An 18,205-nucleotide genomic window follows, 5' to 3' on the forward strand; every position below is an offset into this window, starting at 1 on the left:
CCCTAGAAGAAAAGCAAAATGCAGATGCTGTATACACAGACTTTGCAAAGGCGTTCGACAAATGTGACCATGGGGTGATAGCTCACAAAATGAGGTCAATGGGAATAACTGGAAAAGTAGGACGCTGGATACTCAATTTCCTGTCGAACAGAACACAAAGAGTAACAGTCAATCAGATAAAATCGAGTCCAAGCGATGTTAAAAGCTCTGTACCTCAAGGTACAGTCCTTGCACCGCTACTGTTCCTTATTCTCATATCTGATATAGACAAAAATACACGCCACAGCTTCGTGTCGTCCTTTGCAGATGACACAAAAATCAGCATGAAAATTACCTCTGCTGAAGACATTGAAAAACTACAAGCAGATGTCAACAAAGTTTTTGATTGGGCAGCAGAAAATAACATGATGTTTAACAGTGATAAATTTCAGGTACTCAGGTACGGCAAAAATGAGGATCTGAAACATAATACAGGGTACAAAACACAATCGAATCTTCCCATAGTAGAAAAACAGCATGTCAAGGATTTGGGAATAATGATGTCCGACGATCTAACGTTTAGGGAGCATAACCAAGCAAATATCGCGTCAGCCAGAAAAATGATCGGATGGATTACGAGAACTTTCAAATCCAGGGATCCCATCACAATGGTTGTACTCTTCAAGTCACTTGTGCTGTCCCGTCTCGAGTACTGCTCAGTACTCACTTCCCCCTTCAGAGCAGGAGAGATTGCTGAAATAGAGGGAATACAGAGAACATATACGGCACGCATAGACGAGATAAAACACCTAAATTATTGGGATCGTCTCAAAGCTCTCCAAATGTACTCTCTAGAAAGGAGACGAGAGAGATACCAAATAATATACACATGGAAAATACTGGAGGGTCAGGTCCCAAATCTACACAGTAAAATAACAACGTACTGGAGTGAACGATATGGAAGAAAATGCAAGATTGAACCAGTGAAGAGCAGAGGTGCCATAGGCACAATCAGAGAGCACTGTATAAACATCAGGGGTCCGCGGTTGTTCAACGTCCTCCCAGCGAGCATAAGAAATATTGCCGGAACAACCGTGGACATCTTCAAGAGAAAACTGGACGTTTTCTAAGAGAAGTTCCGGATCAGCCGGGCTGTGGTGGGTACGTGGCCCTGCGGGCCGCTCCAAGCAACAGCCTGGTGGACCAAACTCTCACAAGTCGAGCCTGGCCTCGGGCCGGGCTTGGGGAGTAGAAGAACTCCCAGAACCCCATCAACCAGGTATCAACCAGGTATATTGGATTTACATCAAATTATATACTTTTGGGTTACAGTATATATTTAGTTTAGCAACATTATTACGATAATAAGTGCTATAAAAAATACTTATTTTAGAACTGATTTATTAATTTTATTATTTCGAAGCCATTTGGTCACTGATCTATGGCGACGAAATCGAACAAAACAAGCACGGTGTTGTGTGCACACGGATTAAACCTGTCCACTCACGCTGGACTTGTGAGCTGCCAATTAAATAAATAATTTTTCAAATAGCAGATATCTATCATTACAGTATATTTTTGGTTTTATTTAGTTTAGTTTAATTAGGATAATAAAACAGTTATTAAAACACCAGTTTTAGAAATGATTTATTAATCTGAAACGTTCAAAGTCATGGGTTACTGAACTATGATGACACAGACGAAAGTGAGTGAAACCTCACTGTAAAGTGAGGTTTACAGTACAGTATTCCCTTATCTATCTCACTCATCTTGTTTCATCACAGAAAATGTATATAACAAGATTTCAACACATTAGCTAGCTATTCACGCTTCAGCCTTTAAATTAATTTACAAAGATACGTGTGCTGCAAATCAGTGAACGAAAATCATTGAAACTCAGTCGTTCACTTGTGTGGACCACTCTGGTTGGTGTTTAGTTAATATGCTTTACTTGTTGTGTGGACCATTCTGGCTTGTATTTGGGTCATATGGTTCACTTGTTGTGTGGTCCATTTGTGTGATCCAACTTGTCTTATGAAGGAATTATTAATTGTAGATAGAATGAGACAGTTTTCCACCACTCTGTGATCTCTGTCCCAACATTGTAAGCTTGTGGACTACTTGTGGTCCACTTGTGTGGCCCACATGTGTGGTCCAACTTGTCATATGAAGGAATTATTAATTGTAACCTATGATGGAACGGGAAAGTTTTCCACCACTCTGTGAACTCTGTCCCAACATCGTAACCTTGTGGACCACTTGTGTGGTCACTTGTGGGATCGGACTTGTCATATGAGCGAATTATTAATTGTAATCTGTGATATAATGAGAAAGTTCACAGACTGGTGGAAAACTATGTCTCGACATCGTAAGCAAATCCGAACATCCCCCGCTTCGGCGAACCATTGTTCGTCGAACCGGGTGAGTAAATCCGGCCTGAAAAGTGTGCGAACTAGCAGGAGATTCGTTGAATCAGGGTACAGTACGTTGAATAGAGGGTTGTACTGTATATGCATATAAAATAAAAAACCGGGTCACATTCCACTCGCAGACAAGTTGAAGGCGGGCCATATGTTAGCCGCGCAGGAGCGCCCAATCCACCCACCCGCTACACTCCCAATTCCCGCCCACAAATGTTTAGTATTTTTCCGGTTGCTAACATCAATCTTCGTGTTACAGCACTCATTTTGGTATGAAAATGTTCCTAATAGAATGATTTAGATGGATATAAGGGCAAATTGAAGAACAATATTGCCAATACAATACGATAAAGTATAAACAACAATATAAAATATATAAAAAACTAAAACTTTTTATACAGTACTTACCAATCCAGTGTTGTTTGTGGAGCATAACATGGGTTGAACATTAGTTTTATCCACTCCACCTGCTCCAGGAAAATGTTTCCTGAAGGGTCAACCCATGTTTTTTATAGGTGGAGTGGATGGCGGGCAAACATTACTGCTTATCAGCCCAGAATTGTTTCTTGCGATGATATTTGCTGTAGCATGGTACAGCACACAGCAGCACATCACATGTCTTGCACTTATACCTTGTGTCCCTCCTCATACCAGACAGTTTACAAACATGACACCTCAGACATTTCTGTATTTTTACTTGGGTATGGAACAATTGTCTGTTCAAACGTTCTGGATTATCCACAATACAGGGTTTTCTGTGGGGAGCCTCTATGGCTCCATAGAGCTTAACTAGGCTGATATGCTAATGTCAGACTTTGCCATCAGTCATGTGTATGAGTTCTTTGGACCTACCAGGGACCACGAGCCAGAACCTGGCCCCCCTCTAGAGAGGCAAGGGGAGCAATGGACTATAGAAACCCCCATGTGGTTGGAAGCGTTCTATGTTGACTAGACCACACACTAGAAGGTGAGGGACGACGACGTTTCGGTCCGTCCTGGACCATTCTCAAGTCGAGTGTGATGAGGGAAGGTGATGAAGGCAATAAATAGGCAAGAGAGAGTTGAGGAGCAAGGCAAAAGGTACGAAAGGTAAGGTGTAGTAGAGGGGATAGTAGTAGAAATAAGAACTGTAGAAGGCCCATTGACCTATACGAGGTAGCTCCTATTTATAACCACCGAAAGAGAAGGGGATAGTAATAGGAATAAGAAGGGGATAGGAAGGGAACGTAAGAGAAAACAATGGACAAAAAAAAGGAAAGAGAAAGAAAGATAAATGGAAGGGTAAGCTTATGTTAGGTCACGTTTGTTAGAAAGATTGGAGCATTTGAGTATATACTGTGAAAGGGAAGAGTCATCAGCAACAAAGCCAGGACTCAAGTTCATGTTGGGTACGTTGTGTATTAGAGCCGATTCAACAATATGGCGTCTGTGTAGAGTAGAGGCAGGAAAGATTATTTTGGAGGAAGACCAATCAATTGGATGATTATAATCCCTCACATGACCGAAGAGAGCATTGTTTGTGTCTGCAGACTTAACACTTCTTTTGTGTTCTTTAAGTCTGTCATTAAGTGTACGGCCAGTTTCGCCAAAGTATTGTAGAGGACAAGACGAACAGGAAATAGATTAGACACCAACAGCATTAGAAACAGTGTGAAGTAGATTGCTACGAAGTGTGTTAGTTTGTCGAAAGGCAAGCTTTATGTCAAGAGGATGAAAGGTATTAGTAAAAGTTTTGAGTTCAGATATGAAGGGAAGGCATAGTACAGTGCTACTAGTGTTGGAAGCAGGTTTAGGATGAAAGAAATTTCGTTTAGCGTGAGAGTAGGCACAGTTGATAAAATGCAAAGGGTAACCAAGGCGAGAGAATGATTTGTAGATAAAGACAATTTCAGAATCAAGAAACTGAGGGTCGCTGATGCGTAGAGCACGGAGGAAGAGAAAGACGAGGACACTTTTCTTGACAGGAGGAGGATGGTAGGAAAAGAAGTGAATGTACGTGACACTATGCATGGGTTTGCGGTAGACAGAGAAAGAGAACCCAGACACAGAGCTGCGAACGTGAACGCCAAGAAAAGGAAGGAGGGAATTAGATTCCCATTCAACTTTGAAATGGATAGGAGGAGCCAGATTGTTAAGAGAGGAGAGGAAAGGCTGGAAAAGACTAAGGTCATGAGGCCATAAAGCAAAAATGTCATCAACATGCGAAGCCAGAGAGAGGGACGAGTATCAGTAGAAGGAAGAAGAACAGTTTCCAAGTATTCCATGTAGAAATTAGCAAGAACAGAGGAGAGAGGGGAACCCATAGCGACACCGAAAATTTGAGTGTAATATTTACCGTTGAAAGAGAAAGAGTTAGTCAACACAGTCTAATGAATTAGAGGAAAATGTCAGTGGGAAGCGGGAGAGGAAGAAGGCCCTCAGTCGCCTTCTGTCTTAAGGAAAGAGAGAACTTCATCGAGCATTCTATGTCTACCATCGACCGGGTTGGTCAGGCACCCAGAAAGGTAAGCGTTCCAAAACAAACCCCTATTCTGGTGAAAATTACAACTAAAAGCCAAACGAGTGATTAGGACTCCCCAAACAAGAACTAGCAAACTAATATTACGTCACCCGTTGCCGCACCGCCGTCTGCGCAGCTCCCCCCTCCCCGGGAGGGGGAAAGGGGAGCCCCAGACCTCCCGTGCCTGCGATCCACACCTCAGTTCTTCGACTGAAGCTAAAGGCTGAGGTTATGTGCTTTGGCTCCGGTGGTTGTTTCAGCACTGTACCTAGCGTGTGGTGACTGTCTTCTAGGTGGTGCTTGAGCTGGGAGTGATTCTCCAGTACTCGGGCTGCATGCGCCTAGGGTTTCCTCCTTAGGTGCCCTTACCTCGTTGTGTTTGCGGGGGTTGCGCTCTTGGTTTTTGGTGTCTCCTGTCGTTCGACTTGGGGTACAGCTTCCTGAGCCTACTGGGCTTTGTTGTATCTACACTTGACACTGTGTGTGGGGGTCTGCCTCCATCATGTCCCTTCCTCATGCACTCCATTTGTCTCCTACTCTGATGCTGGAATCCTTCTGTCATTTCTTTTGCTCATTGGGCATCTGTTCTGCCTGTGTCCCCTGGTATGTGTGCCCCTTGTGGTTATTGGTCTGTCTTTGTCTACCCTCTCATTTCCTGAGGGGTCTTGCTTGTGGTGGTGGTGTTCCCTCTGGTTCTTCTGTCTCCCGCTGACGTACGGTTTCCTTCCCGTTGTCTCTCATCTTGGCTCATACCCCTCAGTTCGGGTGCTGGTCTGGTGGCGCCCCTTGCACTTTCATCAGTGTGATAGTGTTGGGACCTGACCAACGACGGTGTGTTGTTGGCGTGCTTTCTTTCCCGTTTGCTACCTGCCTTCTTCGTTCCTCAGCTTCCTTTTCTCCTACACGTTGTGTGTTTTGTTTGTGCCTTTTGGCTCTCCTATTGCCAGTTCTGGTTCCTGGTTTTCCCTGCCTGTTGGCTTTTTCAGCGTCTCGTGGTGTCCTTTCTCTCATGTCTCAGTCAGGGCCGTGGTCTCAGATCTCCTGGCATGCTTGCTGGCATCAGAATGTTTTTTCTGTACGGCAGACGTTCCATCATCTCCTTTGCCGGTTTGGGTTTCTGGCTCTGTTCGATGGTCGCATCCGAGATCTTCCCACGGCTCCGCCTCTTCTACGGTTCATTTGGTCCGTGGCGGGGCTGGTTTGGCTCTGCCTGGAGTCTCACTGTCTGTTGGTGGTCAGGTAGCTTCGTTGATGGTGTCCCACCTGCGTGCTTCTTCTTAGCGGCAATGTGGGGTGTTTTTGGCAGTCCTTCCTTTTTCCTTGTGTCCCCTTCTTCGGTGGCTGTGTTTTGTTGGCGTGGGCTTGTCTTTCTCTTGTGAGGGTTTGGGGCCATCATTTTGCCACATACTGTCGCCTCGTATCGTGCGGCGCTGGCAGAGCCGCTTGCGTTCAGTGTTGATGTTACTTCTGCGCTGTTCTGCACGCTGTCTCGTGTGTTAGTTCACCTCCGGCCTGCTCATGCGCCATCTGAGCCATTCTGGTCGTGGGACTGGGTGCTCTCTTTTCTTCTCCTCAGTTCTTGTGGCCCCCCTCGGTTCAGGTTGGTGTCTCGGGGCTCTTTTTCTGTTGGCGTTGGCCTCGGGGTTGAGTTGGTGAGCTTCATGCTATCCTCCGGCACTGGGGTTTCTGCTCCTCTGGTCGGGGCGATGGTTTTGTTCCTCTGCGGCCTTCTTCTTTTCTGGCATGTGAGTGCTGCTTTCATGTGAGTGTGAGTGCTGCTTTCCAGAGGAGTCCCTGGGTTGTTAATGCCTTGTTGGCTTTGCCGGGGATGCTTCAGGTTTTGTGCCCGGTTGCGGCTCTCCGCCGTTTTTGGCGCGCCGCGGCTTCTGTGTCCATGGACAAGCTTCGGGTTGATCCGGTTTCCCTTCTTTCCTGTTCGCAGGTGCGGGTCTCCCAGGTCGTCCGCAGGGTTATTAAGGCTGGCCGGCCTGCGACCTCTCCCCATGCCCATGACGTTTACAAGTTTGCGGCTCTTGCTGTCGTTCCTTGGGACTGTGTTTTGGGTGGACATTCGGGCGTGGGGATTTTGGCGGTCAAACTGGGTCCTGGCTGCTCGTTGCCTTGTTCCCGTCCTTAGGCCTGGTCGGGCCTGTGTCGCTTTGGGTTGTCAGTTGCAGCCGGTTTCTCGCTTCGTGTTGAGGTGCAAGTGGTGGCCACCTCCCGGATATGTCCTTTAGACCTTCCTCTGTGGGTAGTTAGCTCCGGGGAGCCGACAGGGCTCCCCCCCCCCCCCAGAAACCAGTGTTGATTGTAATGAAACTCCATTTTCTGGGTGAGACCCGGAGGCTCCCCGGCAACCCTCCCTCCCTCCGGTCGGCGGTTTTTGCGTGTTTTGACATCCAGCCTCGGAACTAATGGGTGGATAGCCGGTGTGAGAGGTCTGAGGCTCCCCCTTCCCCCTCCCGGGAGGGGGGAGCTGCGCAGACAGCGGCGCGATGACATGTGACGTCATACTAGTTTGCTTGTTTTCTGTTGGGGAGTTCTATCCACTAGTTCGGCTTTTGGTAGCAATTTTAACCAGAATAGAGGGTTTGTTTTGGGACGCTTACCTTTCTTAATGCTTGACCCAATCGATGGCAGACAGAATGCTTCCAACCACACGGGGGTTTCTATAGGCCATTGCTCCCCTTGCCTCTTTGAGGGGGCCAGGTTTTGGACGTGGTCCCAGGTAGGCCCTACGAACTCCATACACATGACTGATGCCAAAGTCTGACATTAGCATATCAACCTGGTATAGCTCCTGGGCGCCTCTGGATCTCACCCAGAAAATGGCATTTCATTACATTCAACGCTGGTTTTTTAGGTATTTTAGTTTTCCTGTTTGAAATTCCAGCATGAAGATTGTCCCCATCAGCAGAATTTCAATAGCTTCTCCATTATTGTTTTTTGTCATAAAGTGCAAAATTATCATGTTATGCTGGTCATGATGGTGTCATGTTTGGATTTTTCAATAACTTTTCCACTGAAAATAATAATTTTTTTTTTTTGTAATTATCAAGGCTGCAAAAGATTTTCCTGTCACATAGCACTGGAGACTAATGTGTCTCTGCCTGACCCCTAACCATAGATCTACTTCCTATGAATAGATTAAATTAAAACTTCTACTGTACAAAAATTATAGCAAATATTAAATTGTTTTATAAGCCATTTTCTTTTCAATTTTATAAGAGGTTGCACTAATCAATTGAAGGTTGTGTGGTTGGACTGGAGCTCAGGCTCAGTCCATTCTCACAACTTGGTGAGTACCAAAATATACCATTGAACAATTAATGTATAAATACTGTATAAGAAATAACTAAGAAGTTGAAAATTTATTAAGCATTTTATGTATCTTTAGATTAGATAAAACACAATATACATATACAATTTATTTCAGGTGAGAAAATTCGCTTTAAGGTTGTGGCAGAACAGTTCACAGACACAACTCCAGCAGGACCAAGTCTTGTAGAGGGAAATGTTGCAGTAGCAGATAGAAAAGAGGGGAAAATTCCTTATATTGTATATGTAAGTCCATCTGCATCTGTTTCATTCAATACTCTAGACTCATTAGACTATGTGGGTTTTTAGACTGCAGTTCATTTTAATGTAAACAAGGCTAGATCATTAGTTTGCAACTGTGTGGTGCTTGGATGGTCAATTCAGTTTTGCATCTTTTCTGTGAAGAGCCCCCTTCGGCTCCCTGGAGTTATACCGGGCTGATGTATATATTAGACCATGACAACAGTCAATCGAAGAAGTTCTAGGCCTACTGGGGACCAGAGCCAGAACCTGGCCCCCTCAAGAAAGGCACGAGGAGCAATGGCCTAAAGACACCTCCGTGTAATTGGAAGCAGTCTTTGTCTGCCATCTACCAGGTCAGGCACCCAGAAAGGTAGGAATTCCAAAACAAACTACTGCTGATTAAATCATTTGCAAACCGAAAGCCGAACTAGCAACAGAACTCCCTAATCAAAACCAAGGAAACAAGTATGACGTCACCACAAATGCCGTGCATCCGTCTGCTCAAACCCCACTGTCCCCCTCCCGGGGACCGGGGATCCCAGACCTCCACACCAGCAACTCTCCTCAGTTCACAGGCCGTTGTGAGGGCGAACGGTTGATCGACTCTGGCTCCATCCTTTGAGCAGTGCTGTAGTGCGGTGGTGGTGTTCAATTTTGGTATAGTGCGAGCCAGGAAAAACACAAGAGCACTGGGGCTGCATGCACCTAGGGCTGCTTTCCCTAGGTGCCCTGTAAGTACTGCCCTTGCGGCTTCAGGGTTATCTTCCCTGAGCCGTTCGGGAACTACCTCCGCGTGGTTCTGTTGCTGCTCGGTGATTGCCCGCCCTTGGGGTTCAGTTGGGGTGGTTCTTGCTCCTGTTTTCCCTTGGGTAGGAGGTAGTTTCGTCGCTGGCAGGGGCGCGATGTACTGTGCAGCTGTCTGATATACGCATAGCGACCGGTTCTGTTCACCTGGAGACATTGTGCTTTTGCTGGGTTTTTCTTTTATTTTTGTTTTGTTTTGCCTGGCGGGGGTCTGCCTGGTGTGGTGGTAGGACCACTTAGGATTTAGGTGGCCCTCCACTAGGTCCCCGTGCTTGCACACATCACAGGGGTTCAGCTTATAGTTGTTTGCTTGGTAGCCCTGGGATAACCGGTTAGCAGTATCTTGCCTGGGCTTCCCTTAGTAGTCAGCCTAAGGGTCCTGGAAACCTCCTTTGGGGCTCAGTGGTCTGATGGAAGAGACCCTAGAGTCCCACCTCGCCTTGTGCAAGTTTGAAGATTGCTCTGTCCCCTTGACTTAACGTGATACTCACCGTCTTTGTCTCCACCATGCTGCTTGTTGGGTCAATAACACCTTTGACCTGGAGTCCTGCGAGTGGTGTTCCTTATTTGTACTCCAATTCACCCAGTTCAATGAGATTGATATTCGGGTGCAAGCAGCTTCGGTGTTGCATACAAGGTTTAGGTTGCTGCAACGCACAAGGGTGGTTGCCTTTCCGGATGCCCCGCAGCTGCCCCGTTTTGGTTATAGGGACCCAGATTTGGGGGTGTTAGTCGCTTTGACTTCGGTTTCATCTGCACCCCCTAGTCCTTTCCCTGCTGTGGTTCATCTTGCCCTCCCTTCCCTGCTCCTGGCTCCCAAATGTCTGAGGGTTTCAGAGTCAGGGCAGGGTTTGCCTGGTGGTGAGTCTCGGGCGGCTTCGGGAAATGCCCCTTCCGGATCGACGGGGAAGGCATTCGAGCCTGTTCCTCCTGCTGGAGCCCTTGGGCCGTGCCAGCGGGCCCCTTTCATCCCCCTGCGTTCACTGAACGCAGAAAACGATTCATCTATGTATCATCTAAATAAATTGTAGATAGCATAGGATTGTAAGGGTGATGCTCAGAGCTACAACTGGATACGCTCGCTGTATCATCCTCATAGGTGCTGTATCAATTGCATCTGACCTTTGTGTTAGGTCCTTATTGTGCCTAGTTTCACCAATATTATTACCCTTATGTTCTTCAAACAATAAGGTTTGAATTTCACCGACAGAGCGTTATCTTTCAACACCGCATCGGACAGGTGTTTGGGAGCCAGAGGCGTGTGCCCCATCCATGGTTGCTCATTCAGTACTAACCCAGCCAGCAGCCCTAGGGCATTCTGGGAATTTCTTTCAAGATGGCTGCCTCTCACTGAAGGTCCTACGAGTTCATTTCGTACACAACCAACCTCGTACACATTTAGAACTAGTACCGAAAAATCAAAAAGAGTTTTCTCGGTTGGCGCAGTTTCCCGCCGACCGAGAATACTCGGTTAGCGCAGTTAAGTGGTTAAACAAGAACTCGCGCAGTTTTTTGACCAATTAGTTTGGAACAATATCATCGACATATCTTCGGGGAGCATTGGGTCTTGACCAGAAAAGAGGTACAGTACTGTATTTCATTACATTCAATGCTCGAGTCTTTTGTGAAGCAATCGTTTCACTATGTTAAATCTGATTTCCTTGTGATATCTGTTTCCTAAATCAAATTCCTATTTCAATGGTACTTATTAATTTCTCCCTGTTGGCCAGCACTAATTTAAAATTTTAATTTTCTGTATTGATCACTGTTTATTTTAGAGAGGAGTCTATTCAAAAAATCTTCCTGGGATTTGCAAGGCTATTCATTAGGTATTCGTATGTGAGGGACCCCTATATTTATAACTATTTTTACCGTATATTTTGTTTAACAATGAATCATTATCAAAATATTTTCTTTAATATCATGTAATAATAATTACAATATCATGTACAATATCATAAAAAAATAATTAATATGCAATAATTGTGCAAGTTTTGCACGAATGCCTTTCTCACATACAGCAAGTGCTTACTCTCCCTATTCAAGTGAAACACATTATTTTACAATATAAAATGGTACATATTTTACACAAGATCATTTTATCAAACAGGGTGCAATAAATGACCAAGGCCTGGGCATGGTGTCATGGTGGACAAATAGCGGCGCAGGCCAGGAGGAGGAAGGTGAGGAAGAGGAGGAAGAGTTGGTCGAGTCGGTATGACCTAGGTTGCACCACACGTCAACCTTCGTGTATTTAGAAGCTGAGCCTTATGCATACATTGTAAGTTGAATTTTATGCTGTTTTTGTCTAATTATTTAAGGATTTTATATTTTTTCTTCACATCTTAGCCACATCTTAAAGATATAAGATATGGTTCAAGCCGGACCAGTCGGGCTGTGTTGCAAATGTGTGGACCTGCGGGCTGCTCTAAGCAACAGTCTGTTGAAAGAAAGCTCTCACAAGTCAATCCTGGCCCCGGGCTGGACTTGGGGAGTAGAACAACTTCCAAAACCTCATCCAGGTACAATCTACTGGAACCCAGGTACTCCGTATTCCAGTGAGTCAAGCATTTTCTTTAGCTGCCTTTACTTCAGCTTTGTTTCAAGGTCATCATTCCTGAGGTATTTATGTTCTTCCTTTAGGAAGGCAATTGAATGAGAGTTGATGCAATGTATAGTATATGTATGCTTGTGCATACTGGAAACTAGTATCATTCTGCGTCTGTGTGACAGACATCAGTTGTTTAGTCTTGCACCTGGTGGTTCATTCCATTATATCGTCTTGGGGTAATCTTAGCAGTTATTTCCAGTGCATCTGGCATTTACACTCCTGCTGAGATTCATTTGACTGCTGGCTCTCAACATGTAGACATGAAAAATGGGTCATTTATCAGTTAGTTTCTCTGCTTCTCTCTCAATTCTTTGGTCCACATTGTTCAAGCAACTTTGTCCAAATTTGTTTGCAACTTCTAAACATAAAATAAAATACACAGAGTTGACCAATTTCCTTCAAATAAAGCTAAAACTTTAGTTAATATTATAGGCTGTCTAGTGGCAATAAAAAAAAAAATGTATTTTCATGTCTAAAAAAATTATTTCTGGAATCAAAAATATGTTAAACTTTAACATTTTGGCCAGGCAGGCGGACCATCCACATCGCACTGCAAGGTAGGCTGGTCATTGTCGGGGAGCACACAACCGAATGTTAAACTCTTTCACTTACAATGTTTACACTTAATAAGAATAAGCATAAATTAATTGACGGTGACGTTAACGTCATGCCCCGAACTGCGTGTATTGTTTTGATGACTGCACGAATGTCATCACGACACCAAAGTGTTAATTCAAAAGGTTAATTCTCCATATTTCAGCTTTTTCAGTGATGTACTGGCCTCCCAATAGAAAATATGGGCGTTAAATATAGTTGGCATAAACACGCTTCTCACACGTCATAGTGACTTTATTGTGAGAGAAGTCAAATGATGCTTCTGATTCATTTACATAATAGCTTAACCAACATACATGATTCTTTAGCAATAATTTTGAGTGTCCTTTCTTGCTCTTTGACAGTTGAATTGGACTGGACCTGCAGCTGAAATGTTTGAGAAGATTCTGCTTGTTGCCAAATACTGTAGGTGAATGTGGGGAAAGAGCTTGTCTTGTGCTGACAGTAGGAAAGTTATCTTTAATTACATTGGCTAGCTTTGTCTGTCACTTACAAAAATCATTTTAAACATTTTCGGGAACTGCATGCCAGTAATATAAGGTTGTGGTATGAGAATTTATATTAGCTCTGATTATTTAATTATTATAAGCTGTGACTTTACATTTTAATTTTGTTTATGTAATTGATACACTGCAGCCCCTAATCAGCTTAATTTACACACCAGCTCATTCTTGGTGAACAAATTTGAAACTTAACCAAGGATAACCAAAAGTTACCTTGAGATTATATTTATAATAAATTTAGAGAAGAAGAATAAAGGGCAGAAATGTTATTGCATTTAACACGGTGGTACAACTAAATGGTATTGTATAAGGTAATGCAAATAATGAACATTCATCTCTCTACTTATAACAGGGCTTATTTAGACATAATGGATCGTAATTTTATATGCCTTTAAATTTTCCTGAAAAATGTACTACTGTACTGTATATAGTAGGGTAAAGCAAAAAATTTGTTTATCATGAACTGGAAAAAAGTGTAATTCTTGATCCCTGACTTGATGCCAAAAGTAAGAAACAATTCATCTTGGCTGATTGCTACTATTTTTGGGCTGGCGGCCACTCTGAATGCATCCATAAAGGGGTCAAAATGTCCAGGATGGCCATAACTGGCCAAATTGGTGGTGCTGAAAACAATACTTGTAGCTCAAAATTTGCAGAATCCCTTTTTTTTTTTTATCTTAACAGGAACTTTTTATCTTTGTACGAGAATTAAGTTACGTATAAAATATAATTTTGGGGAGCACAGGTGGTTGTAAAAATGGTGAAAATCACCTGTCGGTGGACGATTTATCAATTATCACCCATCATAGCTTTATTCGCCAACTATTTAATGAGTAACATTTCCTCCCTGCCCTATTGACATTTTGTGGAGTAGTTAAATTGTAAGATGTGGTAGTTATGCATGGTATTAGTTTTTTATTTAAGCAGAACCATTCTCAGGAGGCCTCTTGGTCTCATGTGTGATGTTATTTCCATGTGCTGATTTGGAACCAGTCCCTCTAATATTTTCCAGCAGTAAATTATGTATCTCTCTTGCCTGTACTTTAGAGAAAACAGATTTAAACATTTTAACCAATCCCAATAATTTAATGCTTTATTGAGTGGATTCTAGCAGTAAAGATCCTTTAATCCTATAGTCCACTCTATAAAACATCTAAATTGTTGTGTTCAATTAAAATTTGTATCTAGAGCCAAGGCCAGAGAGAGACATAATAATTTACACCTGGAAAATATTAGAGGGATGGGTTCAAAATCTTCACACAGAAATAACATCACACTAGACTAGGAGGCAAGACAGGATGTGCAAAATAGCCCCATTGAAAAGGAAAGATGCAATAGATACACATAGAGTATACTCTTATAGAATATACTCTCAGAGTATACTAGATACTCTCATCATCAAAGGCCCAAGACTTCAACACTTCCTCTACACACATAGGGTTAATTGGCTGGCCTGTCACTATGTTCAAGAGAAAACTTGATAAATGCCTCTAACTGATGCCTGATTAACCAGGCTGTGATTCATACGTCAGACTTCAAGGGGTTTGTTCGCCTACCATTCTGGGTGATACACCCAGTCGATGGCAGACATGAAAATATTCTCACAAAGTGGAGTGTTCATTAGCTATTGCTTCCTGCGCCTCTCTGAGGACCCTCAGGTTCTGGCTCATGGTTTCCTGTAGGTACAAGAACTTATAGACTGATGACAAATATTAGTCAGTCAGCTTCAGGGAGCCACCAGGGCTCAACCCAGAAAATGGAGTTTCATTATATTCAATGCTGGTTTTATTAACTTTTCTTGGTTTTGACTTTAGGCCTTGTATGTTTGCAAATATGAATGATTTTCCATATTGTGTCAGTTCTGGTGGGGGTTTGTTCCCCCCCTCCACCCTGACCCAAGGAGTGCTGTTTTGGCAATGGTTCGTCCAGTTTTGGTAGTGTTACTAGGGAGTGTGGTAGTTTCTGTGTAGTTGGGGGGTGTAGTATGTGTGCACCTGATTACGAATTGTAGTCCAGTCTTGGGTATTTCCTCATTCCCATCCATACTCCTGCAACGTTTCTGTCTGCCAGTGTTTCTCTCTCTGTTTCTGGCTGCCTCTAAAAAACTTCCATGGTCATTATATCAGACCTCCTCTCTTCTATAACACTGTGTGTACCTCTTACGTGGAAATCAGGGTATTGAAGATCATAGCATTTTCTCTCATTAATTGAGAGTTTGCATAGTTTAGGGTGGAAATATCTGCACTTTGTTCAAAGACGACATTTACCCCTCCCTAATATTCCGCATTTTCAGGGATGCATATATGTGCATTCTGTGCCTTTGGTCCCATATCTGCACTTTCCTTTTGCATAATATTAGCAAATATTTTCATCTGTAATTTTATTCTGGTTGTTTATACATGGTGGTATATACATGGCAGCATGGTGGTCTGATTTGGGGTAGTTTGTGTTTTTTGTCCTAACTTTTTCAGTTCTGCATTCTTTCTCAGTATTGCTCTCATTGTTCTCATTTTTGCTTTCTTCTTTCTCATTTTTGCTCTCATTATTCATATTACTGGTTGGGTCTTCAATATTGCCGTCAAGTGTCCTTCCTTTCTCATTGCTAATTTGGCTCTCCAAATTATCGGTTCCTGGGTTGTGTTCCGTGTCCGTTGCTGTTTTTAAACAATCTTCATATATTTTTATTAGCTTTTGTGTGAATGGTAGCCTATGTGCTTCAGGAATGTCACTCATTAGTTTGGTGATGTTTTCCCATATCAGTCTTATCATTGTGACAGATCCAGTAGGTACCTTGTCTGTTTGCATATTGTGTAGGTAATTCTGTATAACTTGGGTGAAATCTTGTGTTACAAATGTTACATACAATCCCTACACTCTTCTGAAGTGGTTTAAATAAAGCAGCTGCCACACGCCTCTATGTTGGGTTTGTGGAAGTAGTCTGGTTTGATTTGTTAGGAAATAGTTAAAGGGTGTAAAATGTATTTCTCAAACTTCCTCAAATGCCTTCAATTTTTTTTTTTGTTTCATAATCTACATGGTAAATGTGCCAACTTTTCCTGATGGATCACCCACGTAAGGAAAAAAAAAAAATCCCCATAATTTAGACCTGCCGCACTCCACAAGGTAGGCCGTGTGTTACCCGAGAGTTCACCACCACACAAAAATGTTTATACAGGTACTCTTTTTTTTTTTTTTTCAACTTTTTCACCTCAATTCTCGTGCTACGTTGTTAAATTTGACATCAAATTGTTCGTAATAGAATGCTCTAAAGGAATATTTGCATATAAGAACAAATATTAGAACAATGTTACTAATATCATAAGATAAAGTACATTGTCTTGTAAAAAAAAACTCCTGCTTTATTTACAGTCATTATTCATTCCATGTGGATGCCACATGGGGTCTAAAAAGATTGGGAAGATGTTGGTGCACATTTTAAAACAAGTCCAATAAATTTGGACAATAAATGGAATTTTTAAATTTTTAAATTATTGACTCTTTATGCCTTCTGCTCACTCTGTAGTTTAATTTTTTGACGGATATACAGTGGTACCTCGGAACACGAGTGTCCCTGTATGCGAGTTTTTCGGAATACGAGCAGGATTTCCTCGGAAAATGCGTCTCGGAAGGCGAGGGTTACCTCGGAACACGAGTTTGTTGATACGTGTACAGGCCGACTAGCGCATGGTGGCACGGCGATCGCACCTCAGTTTACCTGTGTCTCACACCCAGTGACTATCCCACCTGAATTCTTCACAAGGATTTACAGTTTTTTGTCGTTTTTTTTGGCCATTTGAGCATAAAAGTTGTCATTATATATCTCGCCATGGGTCTCAAGAAAGCCATTGGTAAGGTTCAACCTAAGAAAATAGCTGTGAGTAGAGGCAGTAGAGGATGTCCCTTCTTGATTAAGAAAATGTGTGAAGTATGGGAAGAACTGCAAAGTTTTGTTGAAAAAACTCACCCAGATAAAGCTGTAGAAGGCCGTTGCATTGACCTTTTAAATGACAATGTTATCTTGAGGTTATCTTGAGATGATTTCGGGGCTTTTTTTTAGTGTCCCCGCGGCCCGGTCCTCGACCAGGCCTCCACCCCCAGGAAGCAGCCCGTGACAGCTGACTAACACCCAGGTACCTATTTTACTGCTAGGTAACAGGGGCATAGGGTGAAAGAAACTCTGCCCATTGTTTCTCGCCGGCGCCTGGGATCGAACCCAGAACCTCAGGATCACAAGTCCAGTGTGCTGTCCACTCGGCCGACCGGCTCCCCTAAAATGTGATGTCTTAATACAGACAAGTGTTAAAATGTAGGGAAAAACAAGTGTCTTTAGACAGATTCTTAGTAAAACAAGCAAGTCCTAGTGGTATGCAGGCAAAATGTGCCAGAGTGTGCATACCAGTGAAGTCCTCACTGCCTGATGTTATAATGGAAGGAGACACCCCTTCCAAACAGTAACACCTCTCCTCCTTCCTCCTCCTCACATCTTTCATACACCAACAGCAGTCCTCAGCAGGGGTAAGTAATAACTTGAACATAGTTTTGTAGGTTTATTTAGATGAATTAGGTATAAAAATTTAGTTTGATGTGGGGTTTTTGGGGTAGTCAGGAACGGATTAATTCATTTCCCATTATTTCTTATGGGGAAATTAGCTTCGGAATACGGGTTTTCGGAATACGAGCCGTCTCCAGGAAGGAATTAAACTCTTAAACTGAGGTACCCCTGTACTGTATAAACCCGCTAATCCGGATTATATGGGAAGGACCTCCAGCCGGATTATCACGTTTTCCATAGTAACATATTTTTTCACTGCAAAAGTCCAAAAGTGACCATTTCCAACTATTTTTATACCACAAACAACATAATTTGAATTGCCACATATAATTATAAAATATTAAACTAGAAACCCTCAACTTACATTGTTGTAGTTCGTCTTTTTGATTGATGCCACACATCTTGAAGTTAAGAATTCTTGACAATTTACGTAACCTGTTCAAACACAACACTAAAATTAACACTTAAAATTACTGTACAGTTCATGAGGCAAGGTCAGTTTTGACTGCCTGCTGCTGAAGCCTCACTGATTGAAGGCTTTTTGTTTGCCTGAGATGCCTCACTGGTTGAAGAAGCTTGGCTTGCCTGTGACGCCTCACTGGTTGAAAACGCTTGGCTTGCCTGTGACGCCTCACTGGTTGAAGATGCTTGGCTTGCCTG

At 43.1% G+C, this 18,205-nt stretch overlaps 1 protein-coding gene across 5 annotated transcripts in view; it reads left to right on the forward strand.

Annotated features, from left to right (window-relative positions):
* Positions 1–18,205, forward strand: part of Polr3H (RNA polymerase III subunit H) — a 103,096-nt gene that overhangs the window by 29,936 nt on the left and 54,955 nt on the right. For 3 of the 5 annotated variants that reach the window (XM_069324288.1, XM_069324279.1, XM_069324290.1), the window contains exons 5-6: positions 8,336–8,463; positions 11,375–11,545. In XM_069324288.1, the coding sequence (XP_069180389.1) occupies positions 8,336–8,463; positions 11,375–11,485 (239 nt within the window). In that variant the 3' untranslated portion in view covers positions 11,486–11,545. Of the gene's footprint in view, positions 1–8,335; positions 8,464–11,374; positions 11,546–12,402; positions 12,769–12,834; positions 16,189–18,205 lie in introns of those variants that run through there. The other 2 variants (XM_045748602.2, XM_069324285.1) reach the window with 2 other exon arrangements.

Source organism: Procambarus clarkii, chromosome 2, assembly GCF_040958095.1.
Source record: "Procambarus clarkii isolate CNS0578487 chromosome 2, FALCON_Pclarkii_2.0, whole genome shotgun sequence".
In the NCBI taxonomy this organism is placed as follows: domain Eukaryota; kingdom Metazoa; phylum Arthropoda; class Malacostraca; order Decapoda; family Cambaridae; genus Procambarus; species Procambarus clarkii.